This window comes from Lithobates pipiens, unplaced genomic scaffold, assembly GCF_037356315.1.
Source record: "Lithobates pipiens isolate NorthernLeopardFrog02 unplaced genomic scaffold, aLitPip1_a1.2 Scaffold_18, whole genome shotgun sequence".
Classification (NCBI taxonomy): domain Eukaryota; kingdom Metazoa; phylum Chordata; class Amphibia; order Anura; family Ranidae; genus Lithobates; species Lithobates pipiens.
In genome coordinates, this window is record NW_027507758.1 from 161,190,159 (window position 1) to 161,217,326 (window position 27,168).

Consider the following 27,168-nt stretch of genomic DNA (forward strand, 5'->3'; position numbering starts at 1 on the left):
TTAAGCTTTAACATTGATGTTTTATTTTACATATTAAAAGAAAAAAAAAAGAAAAATGCACAGGGGTATGGGGAACAAAATGTAAAAATATCAAATAAAAACAGCTGAAACATAGTTTGGTGGAATTAGTCCTTTGCTGCAGGGCATGATGTACTGTGGTCAGAGTGAATCCCAAAACTTTATTAGCTTCTGTCTTCAAACTGAGTCTTATTCTTTAAGAGGTAAGATGCTAAGAATTCTATTGGATTTGGGGGTCTGTAAAGAAAGAAAAAAAAAAAAAAAAGAAAAATTACATTTGTATACCTTTAACTAAAAGTATAAAACAAACCCACACACACAGAAAGCAAGTTACATTTCAAAACCATAACATTGTGAAGTGTATGTATAGATATTATGGCAATACAGTGATGTAAACTATCATGATTGCTACTAAACTTTATTCAAGGATTATATTTGTTTAGTCAATGAAAGTGTACCAGCCTATAAAAGATCAAGGCAAAGAACACTTTGAGGAGTTTACTAAAACAGGAGTAGACAGAATCTAGGGCAGCTGCGCATTGTAACCAGTTAGCTTCCAAGGTCACCCTGTTCAGTTAAAGTGGATGTAAACCCAATTCATGAAATTTCAGCTGGGTACATATCTGTGTTGTTTTCTTATCTCTCCCCAAGTCTTTTGTGCCGTAGCTCTGTTATGAGCCTAACACCCCTTTCACACTGGGGCGTTTTTCAGGCGCTTGAGCGTTAAAAAAAAAAAAGTGCCTGAAAGAAGTCTCATCTGCAATCTCAATGTGAAAGCCCAAGTGCTTTCACACTAAGCCACTGTGCTGGAAGGGCATCAAAGTCCTGCAAGCAGCTTCTTTGCAGCATTGCAAAGAAGCTGCCTGCAGGACTTTATTTTTTTTTTTTTTTTTTTTTTTTTTTTACGTCCTGCCAGCACAGTGCCTCAGTGTAAAAAGCACTCGGGCTTTCACACTGGGATTGCAGATGAGGCTTTTTCTGGCACTTTAACGCTAAAGCGCCTGAAAAATGCCCCAGTGTGAAAGGGGTCTTATAACTTCACACATTTTCCAAGACAGGAGATAGAAATGTGTGTCAGGGGAGGTTGCTAATCTAAGACCAGACCTCTGCACATTCCTTTCTTCCCCTGCCTGTGAGGAGAGGGGTGTGTGCCTTTCCACCAATCAGCTGTCTTGGCTGTATGTCCAGGCTTCACCGCAGTGTTAACCAGGAAGAGAACATTCCCCAACATGAAGAGCACTTTCTTTCTAAAAGGATATATACAGATGTAGACAGCAGATATACATTTAAAACTTAGAGACGAAACTAATCTCCTGCTATATCATTAAACTTAAAAAAAAAAAACCCCATCAGCTAGAATTACTAGTATTAGGGCACTTTTCCAGGCATCCAGAAGTGTCCTTACCCGAGCAGATTCTTCAATCGGCTGCTGGCGCCGACATCTTGACTAAGGGAAACCGGCCGTGAAGCCTTGCAGCTTCACAGCCGGTTTCCCATTGTGCATGCACAAAATACACTGTGCTTTGCGAATGGGCTGCAGAGCTCCAGGACCTGTGAAGTGTCCCAGAAGACAGCGGAGAAAAGGTGAAGCTCCTCTTTAAAACAAATGTATATGCAATAATCTCACAGGTTCTAGCCCAGACCAAACAGCAGTTTGGCAAAATAAAAAAACCACCACACACACACACACACATCACTGGAGTTGGAAAAAGGATCACCCCCTCCCCCCCAAATTACTTGGAACCTCAATTAGGTGTAGCTAATCACCTTCTCAATGGCACTCAACTGATCCGCTGTGGTTATTTTCATTAGCTCAGCATGAAAAGAGATTTACTGGAGCATTACAGTTCCTGACAGTGCAACTGAAGGAAACAATCAACCATCGGTGGCAAGGCACAGTCAAAAGATCTCCAGAATAAAGTTGTGAACACACGACAGGAGATGGATACAAAAAAAAAAAAAAAGTAAAAGGTTTTAATCGATGCCTTGAAGCACAGTGAAGTCTATTAAGAAGTGGAAGGTATTTGGTACAACACAGACCCTCTCCCTGGATAAGGACGTCACACCAAACTGGAAGAAAGAACCAGGTGGAAATGAGTTAGAGAGGCTACCAAGAGCCCTACAGGAACTCTGAAACAATTGCAGGAATTTGTGACAAGGAGTGGTCATTGTGTGCATGTCACAACAATACCACACTTTCACTACATAAGACTTGCATGGGAGGGTTACAAGAAAAAAAAAAAAAAAGTCACTTTGAGAAAGCCCACATACAGTCATGGCTGAGCTTTACCAAAATGTACATTGAAGATTTTGAGGCCACGTGGAAAAAAAGTTATGGTCAGGACACTAAAATTGAATTATTTGGCCTCAACACCAAATGATAGGGCTGGCAAAAATACTATACAGCTCGCCATCCAAATAACCTCATTCCTATAGTAAAGCATGGAGGTGGCAATATCCCGTTATAGGGGGCGTTTCTCTGCAGCAGAGAAAAGCACTTATCAGGATAGAAGGAAAAACAGGATTTTTTTTTTTTTATAACCGCTTACCTGTAAAACTGCTCTCACTACATCAAGAGAATATAGTGACCTCTCTTCCACCGACCAAGCTTCTTTAGCCATGAATGGATAGGAAAAGCAACAGATTGGGGAGGCTTTATAACCACAAACCAGAGGTGGGCTCATCAACTGCAGTAAAAAAGTTGAGCAGACCAATTTAGTGAGGGAGTGTACCAACAGTCTCTCCTGGGAAGCCGATCCTTCCATATTAGGAGCTTCAGAAGATTAGTCATCAGCCTCTTTCTGATCCTTTAAAAGAAATTCATTATCTCTCGTCCCTTGTTCCTCAGCATGAGGGTCTTGAGCAGTGGACAGAGATCTGCTACACTTCGGCCCACTCTGGGACGCGATGAAAGCACCAATCTTTTGCTCCAAACTTAAAATGGTAGAAGAAAAAAACCTACTTAGTGATATATACAGGGGCTGCAGTGTCAAGAGCTGCTGCAACACCAGCCCCTCCTAATGGCTCACTCTCACTGTCCACATCACTCTCAGGAGGAGGAAGCCATCTTTTTTGAGATGGACCTAGGCTGTAATGCAACAGACCCTCTAGAGCCCTTTGGGGTGTTTCTTACCCCCCCTTCCGCTCATAACCCGATGCACAAAGTAGAGGTACTACCAGAAGGAATGCATACACTGCTTGAGCGATAGTCCAGTACAGTTGCTGCTATTAATGCCCAGCCTGATGAAACAGTAAAATGTGTCAAAGAAAATGTCTGTGTCACCAAACCACTTAACGTCACCTTTGCTCTTGTGTCCCTCCACAGCCTGCAACAGAAATGGTGCTTTTAAAACCTTGCCTCCTCATGTTGGATGTCACCGCCACACTAAGCCCCCCCCCTTTTCTTTTTAAAATAAATCTTTCCCACACGAGCAGCGGGCTACAGGTCCTATGGGACCCACAGGATGGAGCGGGATGGAGCAGAATGGAGCGGGGGGTGTCTGTAAGCCACCGATCAGCATGCCGTTTGCGACATTTTTTTCCAAAAAGCGATTCTTCCCCAATGAAGAGGGGAAGACAGTCAGCATAGGGGGGCCATTGGTGGGGAGAAGAACCCCCCCCCCCCCCCAAGCTTACCAGAGGTCCTGTTGTCTGCCAGAGGAAGAAGCATCTCAACTCCGACACAGCGTGCTCTCAGAGTGAGGCAGTGACATACAGCCGCCAGTGGTGACACATAGGCATGACAGCATTTACTGATCTTAAAGGAGACATTCATAAGAAAAATTCAAAAGAATTTTAGAAAACTCCACTTACCTCTCCCGATGCAGGGTTTTCTGTGGTAAACCAACAGACCCAATCTTCACCCTTCATGGTTGGTTCCGCTAAACCTTCAGGAGCTGGGGATCCTTGAGGAAACCCACTATCCTGGGCCTGCAATAGCACTTCCGCCAGTAAAACTTTAAGGCCTTACTACCAAAAAGTCCAGCTCTCTAAAAAGAGAAGTGTTTACAGGCAAGACCTAATTTCTTCGGATATGAGGCCCGGGTACCATTCAATTTGGCCAAGAAGACACTTTGAATCGATCCGGTCTGCATGGATAGCCCCAGCATGGATTGTTCCAGTGGCGCACAGCACTTTTTTTTGCAAATCTGTTTATTGGGATTTAGACAGTAAACAAGCAACCAAAAGCAAAACAACCAAAAACAAAAACACATACATCGGTCACGATTAGTGTTACAGGCGTGACGTGTATAGAGTTGCAATATAAGACAGTGTGTTACATACAAAACATGTCGGAGAATTCAAGGCATCTCAACGGCCACAGAGAGCCGTCTCCATGTGCAGTAGGACGACTCGGAACTAAACCATGCTACTCAGATATACAACATTTACACTAGTGCATATTCCTATTCATTAACAAACGATAATGCGTTAAGTAGGCTGTGGGTCCGAGGCCGTGGAGGCATCCGCCAGCCAGCTGGACCAGACCTTGTCATATTTTTGCGGGCAACCCCTATTAACATAGCAGTCCTTGTAAAGAGGCAGACTTTCGTTCACCAATTTTTTCCACAGGGAGAGAGGAGGAGGAGTGGGCTTACGCCAGCTGAGTGCAATGGCCTTGCGGCCATAGAAGAGAAGTAGCCCAGCTAGGGTGCGCCGCGCCACAGTGGGAATTAGATGGTCTATCAGGCCCAGTATGCAAGTTTCTATTGAGAGTTGGAGCGATATGGAGGTGACCTGTGTAATGACCCCTAGTATCTCCTTCCAATAGTCAATGGCTGGGCAGGTCCAAAAAATATGAATGAAGTCCCCCGGTATTGTCCCACAACGCCAACATCCCGGGGGGGAGGCGGGGTTCATTTTGTGCAATCTGTATGGGGTGAAATATGCTCGGTGGGCCATCTTAAACTGTATTGGCCGATCTCTCAGGGAGACCAGGGATCTGAAGGGGAAGTCCCACATGTCATCCCAATCATCATTATCAAAGGTGGGAATGTCTCGCACCCACTTATCTCCGAGTTTTCCCAAAGTAGGGAGGGAGGTCATTATCAAATGGGAGTAAAGTTTTGAGGTGGGTTAATCGTCACAGCTGGACTTGAGGAGGCCCTCCAGTGCGGATTGGACGCACAGCACTTCTTTACTCGTTACCAACACCTTAGACACTGGCAAAAAAAAAAAAAAAAAAAACTGGGAGGTACTCAGTAGTGGGAGCAGTTATATAGGGAGTGCAATTTTTGTCTTAGGGCATGCCAGTGTCCATCACCTGAAGGTGGTCTAGAACCCACATAGTAACTACTATGGATCTGTATCCCGCGATGTATGATAAGAAAAATGGATGGGGCAAAACACTGTAAAATTTAGGAAAATCTGCTGCCCTCTGCTAGAAAGTTGTCAATGGGAAGAAAGTTTACCTTCCAACATGACAATGACCCAAAGCACACAGCAAAATTGACCACACAGTGGTTGAAGGAGAAAAAGAAAGGTTAATGTCCTTGCATGGCCTAGTCAGAGCTCAGACTTGAACCCCATTGAAAATTTGTGGAAGGACTTGAAGACTGCAGTCTACAAACAGTCACCATCAAATTTAACTGAATTTGAGCGTTTCTGCAAAGAATAGTGGACAAATATTGCAAATACTAGATGTGCAAAGTTAGTGGACATATCCCAACAGACTAAAGGCTGTAATTAAACCAAAATGAGGTTCAACAAAATACGGACACAAGGGGCGATTCCTTTTTCCAACTCAGTGATTCTGTTTGACATGTTGGTGTTATAGCTTTCACTTGGATGCCAAGGACTCCTGCACACTGGACGTTTTTATAGCAGCCGTTTTTGTCTTCAGAACAACAAAACTAGTGGGCTCTGAGAGGAGTTTTTCAGTTGTAAAAACGCTCTAATGTGAAAAACGTTGATAAAAGCTCAAAAACGCAGCTCACCAGTGTTTGACGTTTTTCTATCCATTGGAAAATAAATAAAATTAAACGCACAAAAAAAAATTCTAATGTGGAAAAACGCTAAAGAGCGCAAATAAAACACTAAAAAAGCTATTGCAAAAAAACTTTGAAAAACGTTGGAAAATTCACTGCCAAGCTACTGGGAGTTTTTACAACATTATTTTAACGTCCAGTGTGCATGAGGCCTAAAAGTTGACTCAGTAAATACAGCTGGATAATAAAAAATAAATAAAAATTGTTGGTCTTCTTTCAAGCTGAAAAGCAACAGAATATGGAAAAACAAAAGGCAGAGGGTCTAAGGCAACCGTGGACTCATGGTATGGTAAGGACTTACATACACATTTGTATAAGAAAATATAACGTTTATTAGCACAAAGACATGATTAAAAGAGGAAGTAAACTCTCCCACTATGATGCTTCTTTTAATTTGGTGCATTATAATAAGTAATTATCAAACTATAGCCACTGTAATCCGGCCCAAATTGCATATTACTTACTGTTTAAAGAAACTTTAAAAAATAAAATAAAAACTTTTTCCAGGGGTAAGGCAGCGCCACCTTAAGTCTTGTTTTCCGAGTCCACAGTGGAGTGCATTTCCGCCCTTACATTGAGCACTTCCTGTACTGTTAACCAAGCCTCCTTCTTAATCCAAATGTTTCTATGGCAACCCTGCTTCCCTGTTCATAGCCGACTTGTTTTATTTCATAGTATTTACTTGTGCTGATTATATAGTGTTTGTGTGAGTCTTATCAGCTTCAGCTAATAGACTGCAGTAATGCTGTCCCATGCCCTGCATGTGATGTCACATGGTGTGTAGGAGGAAGCTCTGAGTGATTATGCAGCCTCCTGGGAGTTCAGTGTTGTGTGCCGTAGGAAGTTCTGATAAGAGATAGATAAGCACAAAGAGTGCGCCATAAATCAGGGTAGATCTGGGCATGCTCAGTGACATCATTCTAAAGAACAAAAAAGGATTACAACAATACTAAGTAAGGAGATATCCACAAGCAGTGTTCATTAGGTTTTTTTTTGCTGATTTACATGGAGAAAACTGAACCGTTGGACATGCAGCCATCCAGGGGAAGGAATCAATTGCCTTAGACACTCTGCCTTGTATTTCCAAAATGTATAAGACAACAGTACATTATCATATCATATCATACAATATGTAGCGTTAATTAAAAGCAACAGAATGTGGTTTAAAAAGGGGGGGCAATTCTTTTCTATACCCACTGTATATATCAAACGGTCTTGTTTAAAATATAATGAAACCCATTTAGTTAAAAAGCTTACCTTTCTTTTGCCAGCACTGAAAGACCCTGTAAAAGTATTGGAACCACAGTTTGGTCAAGATATGCTCGTGTGGGCAAGGCTTGTAAATCCACCTTTTGCTTGGAGGCTTTTTCTGTGCTTGCCTTTTCATTTTCTACTATTCTCTACAATAGAAGCGCAACACTCAAATTAACAAGGTTACCGTTATTTTCAACTGATAAACTACAAATATGTTCAACTATCTAATTAAAACCAACATTTACAGACTGAGGCAGATGTATTACAGTTGAAAATCTTTACACAGTAAAATTGTGTAAATATTCACTTCAATTATACAACTATGCGAAAAGTAAATACATTTTTACTTATTTCTTCTGCACAATTGGATAACTTAAGTGAACATTCACACATTTTACTGTAAGAAGATTCTCGTATTCCAATGATAAAATCAGTTACTATGTATCAGTGCAGTGAACACAACACACACCTAAAGTTAAAACATGCAAATGCCCAAAAATGAAAAACCGTCAAAAAGGATCCAACACAACAAAAACAAAGACTTCAAAAAAAGTAGCATCATGTCATATATGCCAATCAAAACTACCAAAAAAAAAAAAAAAGCGCATGTTTATATTTAACTAGAGAAAAGCATTTAGTGGACCTTTATTAATTCTGAATGTCACAGCCATGATAAGCAGATTAAGACCAAGCAGTCTTGGAAAAAAAGACTAGAGAGCACTTGTTATAGCAACAGAAAAGCATATCACTGGTATATGAGCGAAATAAAATATGGCACCCACATGGCATGTCAGTATTCTACAACTATCTCAGTGCATGTGCCGGTTAGAAAATTCAATGTAGTCAGCATGGTTGTGGGCAAAAAAAAAAAAAAAAAAAACTCAGCATACGTATTGCTGACAGAATATCCTACACTACATGTACAGCATTATTACAGACCCAAGAAAAGTGGTGACTGCTTCACATACATGGAATTCTTTGCCAACGCTGCCTAGGAGGATTGATTACGCCATACATCCAAAAAGGCAATCAAAGTTTTGGCACATGTGCATACATGCTGCTGGGCATTTACCAGAGTCCCAAGGCATGTCTGCATATATGGAGGGCCACCACCCTTGCCCGAAACGGGATTTAGCAAGGAAAAAAAATGTTTTTTGTTAATGTGCAAGAAGGTTGGGGGAGTTAGGGGAGAGGACCTTGTAAAAATGGGTAAAGTTACAATCTTCCGATAAAATGGCATTAATACTAACCATGTATGGGTGTGTTTGGGATGAGTTAGAGTTGACGAATGCATGCCCAGTAGCGGGTAGGCAGGACTTTGAGGTGAACAGAAAAGTGCTCCTACATTTGCTTCCCTTTTCGGCATCACAGAACATTCTCTAGGTTTGCATTGGTTCCCATGTATTATATCTGAGCCTCCCAGGTCCATGCTGGGATTATTTACAGCATTAGTATGTGTAAACCAGGCAGAATGTGTATGTGTGGGGGCAGCCCAAGTGGGCTCCAGGTCACCCTCCCTGACAAGACAGGAGTGGTCACATCAGCACTTTCTATATATCATACTTCACCTTCAGGTCACCTCAGGTTTTTCAGCATTATACTGCCTCGCTTCCAAAAAGGGACGCAACTACAATTCTCTGTATTATAGGCCTTTTTGGAGGGGGAAAATCATTCAGTTAAGAGTACCCGTTTCTGTGATGTCACTACTAATAAGCACTTTGTGCAATATACAATATACCTTCAGCTGCCATTTGTTTAAAATCGCCCAACAGCAAAAAAATCTCCACCTCCATTTATTTACACTGTAGCGGTTAACATCAACTTCACTAAAGTCCACTTTAGGATGTTGGTAAAGTGGAAAACCACCTACCCTTAAAACAGTCCCCTCCCAGCAGATCTGTATACTTGACTATTTTAAGGCAACACCAGTCTGGTCCCATGATCCTGCTCCCGTGTCAACTAGTGCTACTATAAGGTAGAGGAGGAAGCACCAACAGATGTTCCATTGAAGCCTATGATGACGTCACCGCCTTAAACTTCACTAGCCATTGTCACGGGCTCTCTTTTCCCCTGCAGCCACAGGGGAGAGTACGTGACCTGAAAATTGTCAAGTATGCACATCTTTGTTATGCCGTGTACACACGATCAGAGTTTGTCTGAAAAATCTTGGATGGTTTTTCTGACGGAATTTCGCTCAAGCTTGGCTTGCATATACATGGTCACACAAGTTCTCTGAACTTTCGACCGTCAAGAATGCGGTGACGTACACTACGTCAAGCCGAGAAAATGAAGTTCAATGCTTCCGAGCATGTGAATTGTTTCCAAGTGTGCGTAGGAATTTTGCACATCAGAATTGGTACAGACGATCGGAATTTCCGATCTGAATTTTTTCCCTTGGAAAAATAGAGAGCCTGCTCTCAATCTTGCTGGTGGGAATTCCGAAAGTCTGATGGAGCATACACATGGTCGCAATTTCCAACCAAAACCTCACATTGGACTTTTGCTGGTGGAGTTTCCGATCGTGTGTATGGGGCATTACTCTGGTTAAAAAGCATAGGTGTTGAGAGGGGAGGGTTTATTATGGAATTCCATTTTAAATGTACCATGGAGCAGGGTGCGACACCACTTTTCATGGGTTAAATACATTATGTCTGGCTAGGGGTGGCAAAGAAATAAGTACAAAACCCCATTTCTTGTTCCAGCAGGCTGTCTCCTCTTGGTGTGACTGGTCCCCCTAAAGCTGCTGCACTTTCTTGCCCATCTGGTCGATGCTCTCATATCACGTACAATACAGGACTAGCAGTCCTGCAATGTACGGGTAGATGGCAAGAGCCTGCTAGGTCTGGAGCATCAGACATTGGAGGACAGCGACAGCTGCTGGGGGAGAAATAAATAAGAAAGCATTTGTAACCTTCCCAGCTAGACGATCACTTAACCCATGCAGTGGCGAAACAAAATGAAAGACTTACCAACAATCAAATCATATCACATTCATACAGAAGTACTTTTAAAAATTAAAAAGGATGAGAGGTACAGCCAAAGCTCATTTGGCTGTACTTCTGTGGATCACAGGAGTGCAGATTGGTCTGCACTCCTGTGACCTATTTTGAGCAGACAGCAGGCTTAAAAGAGAAAGTAAACCCTGATGGGTTTTACTTCCTTTGTTCCCCTGCAAAGAAAAGGGGAAAAAAAAAATAAAAATAAAAAGCATAATGGGCTAGTATGCGTCGCATGTGTCCCTTTCTGCCCTCTTCCTTCTGGGGCTGCAGACTCCGGCTGTCACTGGCTGGAGCCAAGTGAAGAAACGGCATTGGAGGTCCATTTCTTCAATGTGCATGTGCCTAGGACATCGGTGCAGTGTACAGGAAACCTCTCCTAAACAGCACACGTTTAGGAGACATTTCCACTAACTATAGGTAAGCCTTACCGATTGGTTAAAGGGGCGGAATAAAAAAAAAAATAAAAAATAAAAAAAAAAACACACACACACACACACACCACCACACACTTCCAAATGGTTTACAACCGCCTTAATCTTGCTGTCAGCTGACATCACAGAGCTAGTCCAGGCTTGGAAAAGATCACGCCCATATGGTCAGCCACTCCAGCAAGCCGTCAACAGCTCTGCTCAGGGAATACTGGAGGAGTTTGATCCCTCAGTTCTCAGCCTTAGAGTCAGAAGTGGGACAGATGCAGCATCGGAGCAATGCTTCATCCACCTAGGCAAGTACAATTGAAAATATATATATAGATATATTTTCAAATGACGGAGCAATCACTTGTAAACAAACCGGTGTCATGTCGCCGGTTCCTCTCTCCATTCTGAACTGATTTGTACAGTGGAGGGGAGAAATTAGATGGCAGCAGCGCTGTGGGCTGTATCTGTAGTGCCCACAGTGCTGCTCTGTGACAATTGCAGTCCCTCCATAACGGGCACACCCTGCCATACTCGGCCAATATTACAGTGGGGGGGGGGGGGGGGGAGATTGTGGATATTACACTGGGGACTATATGGTGGTGGAATTTTCACAGGTTTTTGCCAATTCCATTTGCTGATCCGAAAAATGCAATCAGATACTCGATCCATGAGTTTTTTTGATCCGTTGCACCCCTACTCAATATATGGCAAAAAAAAAAAAAGTCTATCGTACCATATTATTAATTTAGAAAAAAGTATTTATATAGTGTCAACAATTTTACACAGTGCTTTACATATATATATTGTACATTCACATCAGTCTCTGCCTTCAAGGAGCTTACAAGCCAAGGTCCCCACCTCACATAGGTACAACTGCATTAATAGAGGTATATTATGATAATTTGATATTTAGCAAGCATTTTTTTTTTTTTGATTGTATGAAGATCAAAAAGGTGAAATTTTTTAATTTTATCACCGGTCCCAGTTGTGCTGAGTTAAAGAATAGAGCACTTAATTTGAAACATAAAATGTTGCTTTAGATGTCGGTTTGCCTGTGCATCTTTTATAAAATAAAAAAAGGTTAAGCAGATTCAAATCAGTTGGTTATTGACTTCATGCTTTGATCACTTGTTTACAACTGCAAATATTTTAGAAAAAAAAAAAAAAAAAGCTGCAACTAAATATTCTCAGTAGCTTTTTGCAAGGGTGGGGATTTGTGAGCAGGTCACTTTCCAATAAACCAACCCTTGTGTACCATTTAACAGGGTTGTCATGTGCTCATTGCTATAAAAGTTTTCAGCAGAGAAGGAAAAAAAAAAAAATTGCAATGTGAAAAAAAAAAAAAACACACTACAAAAACTGCATTTCTTTGTAGTATTCGAGCTGCTAAATTGGTAAAAATCAATCATATTGTAACTAATGTTAAGAAAGTAAAGTCTCAATAAGAATACAGACAAAGCAAACAAAGTCCCCGCCTGACATTATACAAGGTTTATATAGTGCCAACAGTTTGCACAGCGCTTTACAATATAAAAAGGGAGATCACTTTAATCTTGGAAGTCTACCTATTCTAACACTAGCACAGTGGCTAAATGTTCTGCCTGGCAGCACTAGGGTTATTGGTTCAAATCCCAACCACAACCCTACCTGCTTGGAGTTCACATGTTCTCCCTGTGCTTGTGTGGGTTTGGCTCTTGTCCAAATTGTGTTAGGGACCTTAGATTGTAAGCAACTTGAGGGCAGGGACTGATGTGAATGTACAATATACCGTATTTAATCGCCGTATAACACGCACATTCATTTTAAAATTTTTAAATAGGGAACTCCGAAGCAAAATAAGTCTCAGTGCCCATCGGCAACCTCCCGATTGCCATCAATGCAGCCCGATTGATGCCCATCTGCAGCCTAGAGAGGACAGGGAGGTGGGTGGGATGAGCGCCGACAGATTACATACAGCGAGACTCCCCTAAAGATAGACAGAACAGAGGTCCAACGGCGGCCCAGGAGACGGGACTTCCTATTACAGAGGCCGCCAAGTAAACTGGAGATTCTCACTGTATGTAATCTGATGGTGCTCGTCCCTCACCCCTCCCTGTCCCCTCTGAGGCAACTTAAATTGAAGTACTGGCGTATAAGACGCACACGCTATTTGCACAGGGTGAAAAGGTGCGTGTTATACGCCAATATACATTATATGCAAATTTCTGCAGAAACTGATGCTATGCAAGTACTTGAAATACATGATACAACTACTTCAGCATTTGAAATAAGCAAAGTTGAGGATCTTTTAATAAAAGCGATCTGGGCAAATGTGGAGACCGCCCAGTCGATTTCACGTGACTTTCAAGGCAAAACTCCCTCCCCATTTCAAAGCGATTCCTGTGCTCCACTGCTCCTCCTCCAGTAAACAATGTCAAGATGGTGAGCTGGATGACATCAAGGAACATCCATTTCTCTATATCCACTGCAGAGCATGAACATGGAAACACTCAGCTGAGCACTTCTGGGTTCAAAGCTCTCAAAATCCTGGCTGTAAAGCACAGTAAACAGCCAAACACAATCTGTGTCGGATCAGCTGAGGAAGAGGGCAGGGAAGACACTGGTGCAATTTGTCATGCGATTTGATAGTTCCAAATTGCATCACAAGTCAGCAGTGGAGCTGGTCAAATTGGTGCGATGTCAACTTTGCGTGCCACACCGATTTGAAAAAAGGCCCTGCAATATTTTTGCGATTTAAGGTGCGACTTGCATAGATATCTGTACATGAAGTTGCACTGACCTGCGGCTTAGAAATTGTGCAATTTCAAGAACAGTCACGAGATTTCAAGCAACATTAAGTGTTAACGGGGGCTAAGGGGTTCAATGGACCCCCCAACATCTCCACAGAGTACCTGGATAACTTTTCACATCAGGACTAAAGATAAAAAAAAAAAAAAAAAAAGTAAGCGGCTGTAGTATGAGGCTGCAACATAACAATTGAAGAAAGGGAAGGGGTCTGAATACTTTATGAATGCACTGTAGGTCATGATTATGTTATTGTTGGAGGAAAAAAAAAAAGTAGTTTTAAGTCAGTTTGCCTAACAAAAAAGAAAGACATCCAACAAGAGACCCAAGACCTAAAAAGGCCCAACAAGACGCATCGTGAACCTAACAAAAAGCAGAGTCAATACGCACAAACCAAGGTAAATCCATTCACTGGACACTTACCTGTGAAGCCAATACGAAAGCATGTTACAGAAAAATAAATATAATTAAAATTCACAACAGGGTACAATATATGTAAAACACCAAGGCCAAATCAACACAGCAAAGCTACTCGATTTCATGTCAAAGCTCAGTTTGCCAAGCTTTAAAGATTAATTTTAGATTTATTTTTAGAATGACCATTAGGGAAAATAATGCCAGTGTTATAAACTTTGAGCCCGAAAGATTCCAAAACATTTCCGAGGAGATAAACAGATTAGGCTGAATAGATTTCGTCTTAAAGTAGACCCATTAGTACATATAAAATCAAAAACCAACCTTACAGGTGCTAATCGGTACCAATGACCTTAGAATGTATTGCAACTGGGTGAACTCAGGAGGTCTGATATCCAGAGGGGGTTGTCTCCAGCTAGTTTTAGGTGTTGACACCAAGCTCATGGCTCATTTCACAAAGTAATGCAGATGGCCTCCATAGATTGAGGATGACTCACATTTAGTTGCAAGATGTGCTGGGAGCCTTCCTAAGTGTTACAGGTCAGGATATGCATTATACATATACAGTATATGATGCAAACATTTGAGAAACATGGGGTGTCTTGCAGCAATGGATTTTTACATCCTTGCTGTTGTGCAGCTCCCGGACATGCCTACTTTCCAAGTGAAGCTTGGGAAATACAAGCCTGTCAGTTGCAGGCCTCAGATGGACTAAAGTTTAGCCAATGCAATAGGGGTGGCTGAATGCTGATCAATTTAGGGCCATTCCTGTCCAAGAGGAGTCGACCTAGATGCTAAGACTTGCAGATCTTGTCACTCACCCCAGATGGTGGCTAGGTAGGGGAATGAGAACCCCACCACTCCTCTTATTCTGCTCTCTCCTCCTATTAGCATGCTCCCTGTGAGCACCACAGAACAACCAGTCAGATCCTTTTGCTGCCTATCCCTCTCCCAATCTAATTATGTAGGCTGATTTAGGCCTCTTTCAAACAGGCTGTCCAATCAGGTTCGCCTGTCAGTTTTTCAGGTGGACCTGATCGGACCCTTCGATTTCTCTTCTATGGAGCGGCGGATGTTAGCAGACACATGTCCACTGACACCCGCCACCATCCAATCTGCCAAAAACAGACATATCCCCTGCTGAGCAAGCAGATTATGCTTAGCGGAGGCACCCATGTGAAAAGGGGCCTTAGATCAAAGTCACTACTTCCATTTACACAAAAAAAAAAAAAAAAAAAAAAAAATTTATAAATAAAACACACCTCTACTACCTCTTGCAGTGGGGACTGGTCTGGGGGTCTGGCTGAATAGTGCCACAAAATCAGTGGTAAAGCGCCACTAAAAATAGGGGCGTTTTACCACTGCGCACCCACCGCCCCAGTGTGAAAGGGGCCTTATTCAAATGTGACAGGTTAATTTTAAGACAAAAGATAAATCATTCAATTGTGTCAACTATTGCTACTCCTTAACCACTCAGATGTTTCCTCTCTAGTTTCTACCACTCAAATCTGGTTAGCGGATATGGGGAGAACAAAAAACAGTCCGTGCTTTGGACACTTTGATAAATGACTTACAGTGTATTTTATTGCACAAGAAGAGAAACTGAATCAATGAGGCAACTATTCTACATTAAACAAGAAGTTTTAAAGCTGAACTCCAGTAAACAGTAAGACATCAATGCTTGCCTTCCCCCAGAACTGCAAGGGTTAAAGTTCACATATAGTAACTTTTTACAAACATTCCACCTATAGTACACTTTTCTAGATTCCATTAGTACATCACAGCGGTCTTCATTTTAAAATGTTCCTCTTCCTTTACCTATGCAGCCCTGGCGGGCCTCTCCACAGAAACTGATCCCCTGCTGCAACTAGAGAGCACACTACACGTGCCCAGTTTGAACAAAATGCAAGCACTGGCAGCATCCATCCCGTCCCGCAGCTGGCAGGAAGGAGTGGGATCAATAGGCCAGCAGTTTCTGTAAAGAGGCCCACAAAAGCTGTATATGTAAAGGAAAGCAGGGGCAGCATTTTTAAATGAGGACCGCTGTGATGTACTACGTATGGAATCTACTAACGTATATGTGGAATAATTTGGAAAGTTACTAAAAAGGTAAACTTACACTATAAATGCTCATTTTTGTCTAGGTGAAAAATAGTGATAAACTGCACACCCTACTGATTTGTAAGAACATTTGTCATCATAAAGTGCAAGAAAAACAAAGTTACTCACTGGTAACATTCTTTCCAGGAGTCTCAGGACAGCCACAAGAGAGACCTTAATGCCTCCCCTCTGTAGGAAACACCAACGCAACCATCTAAAGTTTCCTCCTCCCCGCTGGCTCCTCAGTTATTTTTTAAAGAGTTCCTCCAGTCCGCTGGGGAGACACAAGAACATATGATACACAGTCACCTATATCACATTTCCTGTAAGGAAACCTCAAGTAGTTTATACATTTGGGTGGGTATCGGTGCTGTCCTAAAAGACTCTGGGAATTTTTTTTTTTACCAGTAAGTAACTTAGTTTCCCCTCCCAATCGTCTTTCAGGACAGCCACCTGAGAGGATAATTGTGCACTTACAAGCCGTAGTGCCACCCTAGGGGTAAGACCTTGCACCCAAAAGGTCTGATCCTTTGCAGACAAAAAATAAGTCCACCCTATAGTGTTTTACAAAAGGAAAAGCTGGACCAAGTTGCCACTTTCCAAAATTTGTTCCGGCGTTCCTCCAGCTCTCTCCCCGCGACGCTGCCCCTGATCTCAGAGTTTACCCCGATACCCTCTGGGATCTGCATATCTCCCAATGTATAGGCTTGGCCAACAGCCTCTCTAAGCCACCTGGCTATGATACACTTTGAGGCCTTGTGCCCTTTCTTGGCCCCTGAAATTAACATAAATAAGGAATCTGTCTTCCTAAAGGATTTAGTTTCATCTAAATGTAGAACACATCTCCTGACGTCTAACATATGTAACTTAATTTCTTGTTCCCTGGAAGGATTTGCACAAAAAAAAAAAAAATATATATATAATATCTTGGCCTCTGAAATTTTGAGGCTACTTTAGGCAAAAAGGCTGGATCCATCTTAAGAACAATGCAATCCGAGAACTTTAAAATAAAGGGGGGGGGGGGGGGTTAAATGATAGGTTTTCTAGCTCAGAGACTCTCCTGGCTGTAGTAACAGTCACAAAAAAGCACCGCTTTAAGGTGTCAGCATTTTCAATGTGCAATTTTCCTGTGGTTCAAAAGGGTCCGCTGTCAGTTTGTAGCACCAATGACCGGTCCCATTTTGGGAAGGCCGGACGTTGTATCAGTCTTTGCCTGCTCAAAGATTTAAAGTCTAATTATACATGGATTGGATGCTAGCTTTCTTTCACGATATATACGGACAGTGCTGAAACCTTACTTTTCAATGTGCTGAGGCTCAGACCCTTATCTGCTCCACTCTGCAGGAACTCTAGGACAGCCACTCTTAAAGGAGTTTTCTGTAAACCATTTGTTAAAACATTTCCACACCCTTTGGTAAATGGTGCAAGTTTCCATTTACCCGCTTTTCAGCAGTGTATCAATTAAGCAGTTTGAGGAGCCATTAGCTTTCAGCAGCTGCTCAGAAACCAAGCGGCCAGGTTCCACCTTTCCACTTGGTGACAACATATTGGTCCCCTGATGAAGTCACGTGTTGTGACGTAATGCGTAGGGCGTGCCCAGAGACAGACCAGAAGTGAAGCGAGAAGGCGATCAAACACTATTTCTATGCATTTTTTTAAAGCTTATTTGATGTAAGAGTCAACTTATTTGCAATAAATATCCCTTTATTCAAATTTACTACACTATGGAGTGCATTTTTTTCATTTTTATTTTCTATTCCAACTGGAGCCTATAGAGATTTGGTAGCAGTTTAAAGTGTGGGTTTCAGGAAGGCGTGAATATACCAGTAAGAGGATCCTGGAGTGATATTTGATGGCTGGATATTCACTGGTTTAAGGTCAGAGTTCTGAGGGCATGAAGTGAATACATATTAGGAGACACACCTCTAGCATGAAGAACTACATAGGATTAGATGTATTTGGAACTTTATTTAGTACACTTTTTGCACATTCATATTACATTGTTTGTAATAATTACTGTGCAAGATCACTTGTTTATTATAAACATACTGGGCCCTGGGACAGGAGATCCTCTTGGATTGGTAATAACCAAGGCTCTGCAGAAAGTTTTTAGAATAGAGAACCACGGTCTTCTGGGCCAGTGTGGTGCATTGAGAATCAGTGAAGTGTTCCCTGTATGGAATTTTCTTAGCACTGGTAGTAGGAGCACTGGTGGGGGAAAGGCATAGAACTTGTTGAATGTCCACTTCTGTGCTAAAACGTCTACCACAAGAGTTCCATCTTCGCTCTTCAGGGAGAAGGAGGAACGTTCTTCCTGCTTTCTTTTGAGGCAAATAAGTCCACTTGAGGTGTTCCCCATTTTTGCGTGATCAGCTTGAAGACTTCCTGATTTAATACCCAGTTGCCGTCTCTCAAATTCTTTCTTCTGCCAAGTTCCGCTCATTGTTCCCCCCATTTGTTGTTGTAGGCGACTACTGATGAATTGTCAGACCTGATCTGTAAGGGAAGACCGCTTAGTTCTTTGTGGAAGGATTAGAGTGCTAAAAGTACTGCCTTCAACTCCTTCCAATTGGATGGTATCTTCCCTGTTCCAAGTTCCCTGTGTTACCCGGGAGCCTAGATGTGCTCCACACCCTACGCTGCTTGCATCTATAGTTACCGTATTATTCGGGTGACTTGTCCGTCCTTTGTTTAAATTTTCTGATCTCCTCCACCACCACCACCACATGGATCTTTTTACTTGCGTTGGTATCAGAACTTCTGCATCTAAGGACTCTTGTTTGCAGTCCCATATTTTTAAGATGAACATCTGTAGGGGCCGAAAATGCAAACCTGCCCATTGTACTGCCAGGATTGCAGAGGTCAGTAATCCCAACGTTGACATTGTCCCTCTTATTGAGCACGGTTGATTGGCCTGCAATGTTTTCATTGCCTCTCGAATTTTTTTTTGTACCTTCTCCCTGGGTAGAAGCACCACGTTATTTGCCAAGTGGGATTTGGGTTGGATTTTCTATGTTCACCAACCAACCTAGGTTTTCTAGGAAGGCCTGTGTGTACTTCAGGTTCTCCAGTAATTTCATGGGAGAGGTTGCAAAGAGTAGTAGATCGCCTACATAGACAATGATGGATATGCACTTGATTAAAAGTGTCGCCAGGGCTTCCGCCAAAACTTTTGTAAAAATCTTGGGTGATTAGGAAAGGCCGAAGGGAAGGGCCTAAAATTGACGGTGTATGGTTTCCTTCTTTGGTTTTTATTGCTAACCTTAATTTTTGGTAGCTTTGAGCTATCGGGATGTGCAAGTACACATCCTTTAGAGCCAAAGAAGCCATATAGCAGTTTGGAGGTAATAGTGCCTTTACTGAACATAAGAAGTCCATCCTGAATCTTTTGTAGGTTCTAGATAGATTTAGAGGTTTGAGGTTGAGTATCGGCCTGAACTTTCCCGAGGGTTTTCGTACCCCAAATATGTGGGAGTAGAAGCCCTGACCTTTCTTCTTGTGGTACTTTGGTTATGACTTTCTGTTCTTTGAGTTCTTTTATGGCTTTCAATAATCCTCTGGCTTCTTTGTTTTTAGGAGTTCTGGGATGCAAAACCTGTTGGGGGGGGGGGGGGGGGGTGATCTCGAGAACTCTAACTGATACCCAGTCCCTGTCGTTCTCAATATGAACTGGTTGGAGGATATATCTTTTTCCATTGTGGGAGGAAGGCCCAAAGTCTTCCCCCCACCTTGACTGGTTTGTCATTGCGGGCTTGCTCAGAAGAATGAAAAATAGCCCCTCCTTTGCCCTTTCCTCTGTGCCCACGGTCTTTTTTGGTTTTCGACCTTGGGGTGCTCAAAAGCAGGATCTTGTGTCCCCTTTGTCTTTTTTGCTGTAGCTGTCCCCAGGCTGGTTTATGCTTCGACATTAAGAGGGAGTCCATCCTCTTGTCCATTGCACCGGGCAGGAGCCCCACGTCCTTGAAGGCCATGTCTGTGTGCCTCGAGACTTGGGAGAAAGCTGCATCTAGCTTTGGGGTCTTATTCCAAACTGACACTGGATCATCCACAAATGGAACTCTTCAATGCTTTTGAAAAAAGAAAGGTTCTGCCATTCTTTCTTTGCTGCCTCTACTAAAACCTCATGGACTGGAAAATGTTTTCTTGTTCTCCCAGGCGCTCATACATTTGGTCATTTAGAGATAGGGGTTTCTTCTCAGTTTGCATACCTAGTGTGCTATAAATGCCCCCCCCCCCCCCCCCCAAGAGGTTTTCCACCTGTTCAAGTGACAGTTTGTACTGGGATGTTTTTCTGGAATCTCCTTCCAAAGCTTCTCCCTCTGACTCTTGGGAGCCAGAGGCTGTGCTGTCTGGCTCTTCCTCAGCCTCTTCCCTGGAGTCCGCTGGAAGGCCTGCACTAGTGGATGGTAAGACCTGTGTTTTTGGTAACGCCACTGGAAGAGGAGCAGTCTGAGGCTGCAGGATCTGAAACCCCACAAAGAAGAAGATTTTAAAGGATTCAAAACGTATTACAAAGTTCCTTTACTGATGTATTGCATTTGTTAATACATTCTCTACAGTGTTTTTCCCCAGGAGTCCCCAAGTGTAGTTTTACATGAGAGACACCTCTTTGAGCTATGAGGGGGTCTGGGTTTGTCCGTTTTGTTCTGAAAGACAAAAAACCCACAGGCATTAAAGGGATTGCTTTTCAAAACCCCCCTGCAGGTGCACAGCCTCTCTCATGCGGGCTTGCCTCTCCAGGAGCCCCATGAACACTTTCCCTCTCTGCCTGTTGGGGGGGGGGGGGTACTGGCAAGGGGAGCTCCACCCTAGGTTCCCTTACCTTAGCATGGCTGGAGCTGGCCTCAGCTGGAACAGTCTGGTCCCTTCCTTCTGCTTCCAACAGGCTGGTGCTACCACAGAAATTGCAGCTCCTCTACAGCCCATGCCTAGCTCCTTTTCAATGTCCCACAGTTAAAACCGGAAGCTGTGGGTCAAACAGAAGTGCCCGCCCCTTCCGCCAGACATGACTTTACCCGCCACCCAGCTCTGCGTGGTCCCAAAGCCCGGCAAGGCTTCCCTGCTGCAGGATGCCAAATCCTACACCTGCCTTCAGAGATGTGGGGGTGGCGATCTTCACCAGGTAACTTCCCTGGCCATGTCCAAGGCACCTCTTTCAGGACTTTCTGCCTGAGACTCCCTGGCTCTCCTGACTTGGTTTCAAGTGGTGCCTCCCTTCTGGAGGAAACAAAAATAACTTTAGGAGCCAGCAGGAGAGGAGGAAATTTAAAGATGGCTGGTGTGGGGTTTTCTACAGAGGGGAGGAGCCAAGGTCTCAGGTGGCTGTCCTGAAAGAAGATTAAGGGAAAAGTGGAATATCAAAAACAACCACTAGATGTCACTAGCGAATTACATTAAATACCATTAGTTAAAAGTGGCATTAGACCAAAAAAAAAAAAAAAAAGAAATGCATGAATGTGCCCATTTACAAAAAAAATAAAAAAAATTGGAATTTTTTTTTTTTTTACTCACCTCTAAAATCGCTGTTGCTAGGGGGTCCCTCATAGTTTGCTTCCTTCAGTGTCTGGGTTCTTGAAGTCACTTCCCCTCAGCTCTGCCCCCTCCCTCTTGTCAATCATCTGGGTCCCAGATGATTGCGCAGCCAATCACGGCGCACAGCTCCACTCGCGCATGCGCAGTGGGGGGTGCCCATAGTTACAATGCTGGCTCCACCGAACGGAGGGGGGAGACAAGTGGGGTTTCAATCCCCTGCATCGTTGGACCCTGGGACAGGCAAGTGTCCGATTATTAAAAGTTAGCAGCTGCAGTATTTATAGCTGCTGACTTAATTTTTTTTTTACTGACTTAAAGAGGGAGTCCACCCGAAAAAAAAAAAATTTTATTATTACAAATACTACAGCTTCTGACTTTTAATAAATTAACACTTACCTTTCCTGGAGTCCAGCGATGTCGGCAGCCGAGGCCGATCAATCGCTCAGCTCTCGGCTGCTAGCGCCGCCATTCTCAGTGAGGGAATCAGGAAGTGAGCTATGAGTAAGCACTCTTGGTAGTGTGAAATGCGTTAGCTATTGTGTTTTGCTGTGACCCACTTGTGTGATTCTGCTTCACGAATAAAAGGCATTTGAATTTATCTTGGAGGAGTGTGGCCGTCCAGAGTTCTTCAAATATTTGCAACAAGTATATGACATGCCTGCACCTGGGTTTCTCCATTCCTGGAGGGTCTACTTTCTTGGATTTGTGGACTTACCTGGAGCGGTGGTTCTCTCACATTTGGAATCAGGAAGTGAAGCGTTGCGGCTTCACTTCCCGGTTCCTTAGTGCGCATGCGCGAGTCGCACAACGCAATGAGAATGCTCCGCGCCGTCTCTGGGACCCGTGTGTGTCCCAGCAGACAGCGCAGCAGGACAGGAAGAGGCAGAGACTCCCGTGGGAGTCTATGCCCAGAAGTCTTAGACAGGTATCTGCACCCCCCTCCCCCCTGAAAGGTGCCAACTGTGGCACTGGAGGGGGGGGGGGGTGTTCTGATGAGCGGAAGTTCCACTTTAGGGTGGAACTCCGCATTAACTCATGCTAATTCCTGTAATCCGCTAGTGACATCTAGTGGTTGTTTGAGATTTCACTTTTCTTGCACTCTATGACAAATATTCTTACAAATCAGTAGGGTGAGACCAGCTCCTAAAAACTAAAATTTGGTGATACGAACATTTGCACAGGTAAATGAATAATAATTTACATACCCCAATTTTTGCAAAAAGGGAATTTTGTTACCTCCCAGCTGCACCAATTTGCTGCTGTCACTGGCAGGCTCTCGGACAAAAAAGAAGAGCCGGTTGCTGTGGGATACAGGAAGGAATATTACCGTATATACTCGAGTATAAGCCGAGATTTTCAGCCTCTTTTTTGAGGCTGAAAGTGCCCCCTCGGCTTATACTCGAGTCACCGCTGTCTGACTGCTCGATCAGCGTATGGAGCAGACAGACGGCGGACATTAAAATTCAAAAGCCGCGCCTCCTTCTCCGCCTCCGCCTGTGATAGGCGGAACACTGAATTTCCCAGCAGTCAGTGTTCCGCCTATCACGGACATCCGCTCATTCTCATACTACGGACGAGTATGAGAGGATGTCCGTGATAGGCGGAACACAGGCTGCTGGGAAATTGAGTGTTCCGCCTATCACAGGCGGAGGCGGAATTTTGAATTGTAGAATGGCCGCCGAGAAGAGCGGCGATCCATCGGCACGGCACGGGACGGAGGAGGCACGGGACGGAGGAGGCACGGGACGACGGCGGCTCGGGACGGAGGCTTGGGACACAGGTAGGCTGGACACACACACACACAAGGCTGCACGGACACACACACACACACACACACACACACACACACACACACAGGGATGGATGGATGGATGGATGGATACACACACACACACACACAGGGATGGATGGATGGATGGATACACACACACACACACACACAGGGATGGATGGATGGATGGATGAATACACACACACACACACACACACACACACACACACAGGGATGGATGGATACACACACAGGGATGGATGGACGGACACACACACAGGGATGGATGGATGGATGGACACACACAGGGATGGATGGACGGACACACACACAAGGATGGACGGACACACAGGGATGGACAGCCATGTCTCACCCTCGGCTTATACACGAGTCAATAAGTTTTCCAGTTTTTTGGGGGTAAATTGGGGGCCTCGGCTTATATTCGGGTCGGCCTATACTCGAGTATATACGGTACTTTTTTTTGTCCCCTCCCCAGACAAAAAAAAAATAGCCTTTGACCCATGTAGTGCTGCGTGGTAATCTATTTTTTTCTTTAACTAGAGTTCAGCTTTAAAGTGGTATTAAAATCAAAACCAGCAATGTAATATATTGCAGCTTCCCAATTATAAGATGTGGTGGCTGCATTAGTTCCTTTTGAGGCCTTCTGTCCTCTGTTTTCACCTGGCCAGTAACAGACCTCCTGCATTAGAGTGCCCCCACACTGGATGGAGAGGGCAACAGAGACACCTTTGGAGAGGACTGTTAGTTAAACTAACAGGTTTAGATACACTTACGGTCGGTTCGTCCTGATCTGCTGCCTGTACAGCATTTGAGGCTGGAGAGCAGTGTGATGCTCGTTTTATCACATCATTTTTTTTTTTTTTTTTTTTTTTAAAGGAACTTTATTTGAAGTGTACAGACACTTCATTCAGATTGATGTACTTCAATGAGGGACCAAGCAGAGTGATACTATGCAAACATGTGGCATATTATTACTCTGCTCTGGAACGCAGTAGAACACTTTGTTATGGAATGACACACGTGTTATGTTCAGTACTGGAGGAACATCGCAGCTAACTGCAGATAGTGTGAGCGGGCGCTAAAAAATTTAAGCCAAACTCCAGCTAATACTTTATAAGTGGGTACAGGAACAGTTTGTCACTTTAGGGATAAATGTTTTACATAAACAAAATGTCGATCATTGTAAGCACCCAACAAATGGTAAATGGTTTGTCTAAACACGCTGATACTGATCTGCAGGACAGCTTCTCCCCAGAACAGAAAGAGACCACTGGCTAGATCACCAGGTGAAAAAAGAAAGAAAGCAAAAAAAAATAAAAAATAATAATAATAAATAATAATAATAATAATAATTAAAACAATGCAGCCAATAAACCTAATTTGTAAAGCTGCAATATAATAAATATTTGCTTTTGGGTTTAAGCCTCCATTCACACTTGAGACTTTGGACACAAAGTTGCAGCCCATGTATTTCAAGGAAAGCCAATCAAATCTATGCAACTTAGAATCCTTTCACAATGGGGCGGTGCGGGTGCTTTTAACCCCAACTAGCAGCCGAAGAAATGGTCAATAGCGCCCATGTTGCAAGTGTTTCGGCAGCGCTGCCCGTTGATTTCACCACCCCAAAGATACTGCTTGCAGGGCTTTTTTCCCCCTCGCCCTGCCAGCCCACCACCCCAGTGTGAAAGCATTTGAGCTTTCACACTGGGGTTTCTCGAGAGGGGTGATTTTCAGGTGCTATTTTTAGCGCTAAAATGCCTGCAAAGCGACCCAGTATGAAAGAGGCCTTGAAGGTGCAGTGACTTAAAAAGAAAAAAAATGTCCTGCACTACTTTGATGTGATGAGTGCCAGACTGCAATGTAAATTCTCAAAAGTCGAAACTTAATGTTAGCAATGCGACAGCTGTGCAACAGTCAAACTTCCATCCAAGCTGCAGTGCAAATCGCACAGCTTTGGAGTCGCTGAAGTGTGAACGGAGCCTAATACCAATTAAAAGCATTATTAGGCCCAAAAGCAAACATTTATAAGACCCCTTTCAGATGGAGTGGCATCCGCCCAAGCAAATCCATCTGTTCAGCAGGGCAGATCTCTCAGCTGATCAGGTGGATGACAGGTTCGTGACCTCGCCGCAAAGGGGACACCACTTGCTGTTTTCCATCCGATGAAAACTGGCTGCATGTCCATTTCCATCAAATCCACTGGACGGATAGCGAACGTACCCCCATCCCTCTGTTTTTAGTGGACCAGATAGGATGCCAGTGGGTGACAGCAGACACATGTCGGCTGACATGTGCTGCCGCATAGAACACAATGGGTGGTCCGATCGGGTAAGCCTGAAAAACGGACAGGCAGACCCGATCAGACCACTGATGTGAAAGGGGACTTATATTACAGCTTACCAATTCCTACATGCGATGGCTGCATTTGTTCTCATTTCCATCTGTTGGTCCAGTTAGCAAGTTTGTTTTTCAAAAGCATAAGCTCACCAGCAGAATGTATCAGTTTACAGGGATGAGACAAACCACTTAAAGTGGCTGTATTCCCCATTTGGTGATTTTGCCATACACGGTTTAGGAGATAATTACCCTGCATGCAGCGGCTGACGTCAGTGACGCATGCGCTCTAAAAAGGTCCAGTGTTTCGTGCTGGAGCTTCTTGACAGAACGGAGGGCTCCCGCATGCACGCGGGGGTGAGGTCATCGTGGCTCTGGCCGTTCACGGCGCCGGAACCCACAAACCCAGAATGCTGGGGACGGGGACCATGATCACGAACCACTGCTGAGGCTTCGTACTAAGGTAAGTATTACATAATGTGCTAGAATGCAAAGCATACTAGAACATTATGCCATTGTCTTGCACGTTTTTTTTGTGGTTTACTATCGCTTTAACATTGGCAGGGGTGATTAAAATTAGCAACTTTTATTTATTCACATAAAACCTTTATCCCAAAAAAGAAAAGAAAAACCTGCTGTAACTTGATTCTAAAAGGGTGAGCTGGAGTTTGGCTTCAAATTTGTCAGTGTATCTAGATCTGCTAATACATTAAACACTCCCCTCCCCCCAGACTAACAATGCTACTGTGCCTCCTGTGCTCCTTTGTCCAGTTGTGTTTTACTAATACAGGAAGTGTGTTACAGGTCCAGATAGCGAGCCAACAACCGAGCAGAAAAAGCCAAAAGAAAAATGAATGCAGCCGCCACATCTAACGATTGGTGAGCTGCAATATATTACGTTTGGGTTTAACCCGGCTTTACCTGGGATCACAGGATTTGCAGGGAAGGGTTAATCACAACAACAAGGTAGAGCGTTGCTAACCACACAACTACAACACCAAGTAGGCCATGCATGATTGGAGGGTGTCTGGGGACTACAAGGAGTACACACAGGGACTGCTAAGGGATATCAGAAGGCAGCTCTGGCCTGGTACCTCAACATTCTCAGTGAGCCCATATTCTGAATGGGGGTTTTCCGAAACCTGTAAAACAAAAGAGCGGTCAGCAGTGTTCAGGGAACACGGCGGGTGAGCTCTGCTCTCTACACACACTTACCTGGCTCTGTCCGCTCTCTGTGCTCTGATCGGCTTCCATCGCTTGTCACACCTGTACGACACACAACGACAACACTTCACTACCGGCACACCGGACTGTGTGAGAGACAGCAAGCGGCTCTATACATACCTCACTACCGCGGGCAGCACAGCGCATGCACCGGAAGCTGCTCGGAGATATGGCAACCTAACAGTACACTTCCTAATCCCCGCCCTCTTGCCAAGGGGCCATTATCGACAAGCGCCGAACGCCTGGCCAATAGCAGAGCAGCTTCGAGTCACGTTTTGGAAGAAGAACTGTTATAGGAAGCTGGATTTTCC

At 43.7% G+C, this 27,168-nt stretch overlaps 1 protein-coding gene across 4 annotated transcripts; it reads right to left on the reverse strand.

Annotated features, from left to right (window-relative positions):
* On the reverse strand, window positions 1-27,094 carry DPY30 (dpy-30 histone methyltransferase complex regulatory subunit). 4 transcript variants are annotated; one of them, XM_077486313.1, is made up of 5 exons: window positions 26,978-27,094; window positions 26,849-26,899; window positions 26,728-26,775; window positions 7,263-7,405; window positions 1-255 (listed from the first exon to the last, which is right to left on the reverse strand). In XM_077486313.1, the coding sequence occupies exons 2-5, from the start codon at window positions 26,885-26,887 to the stop codon at window positions 183-185; spliced, it is 303 nt and encodes a 100-aa protein (XP_077342439.1). In that variant the 5' UTR covers window positions 26,888-26,899; window positions 26,978-27,094; the 3' UTR covers window positions 1-182. The 4 variants fall into 4 exon arrangements, with proteins under 4 accessions (XP_077342439.1, XP_077342441.1, XP_077342442.1 ...); XM_077486315.1 differs by lacking the exon at window positions 26,728-26,775 and having other exon boundaries at window positions 26,978-27,077; XM_077486316.1 differs by lacking the exons at window positions 26,728-26,775; window positions 26,849-26,899 and having other exon boundaries at window positions 26,978-27,019.
* Between the last annotated feature and the right edge of the window lie 74 nt (window positions 27,095-27,168).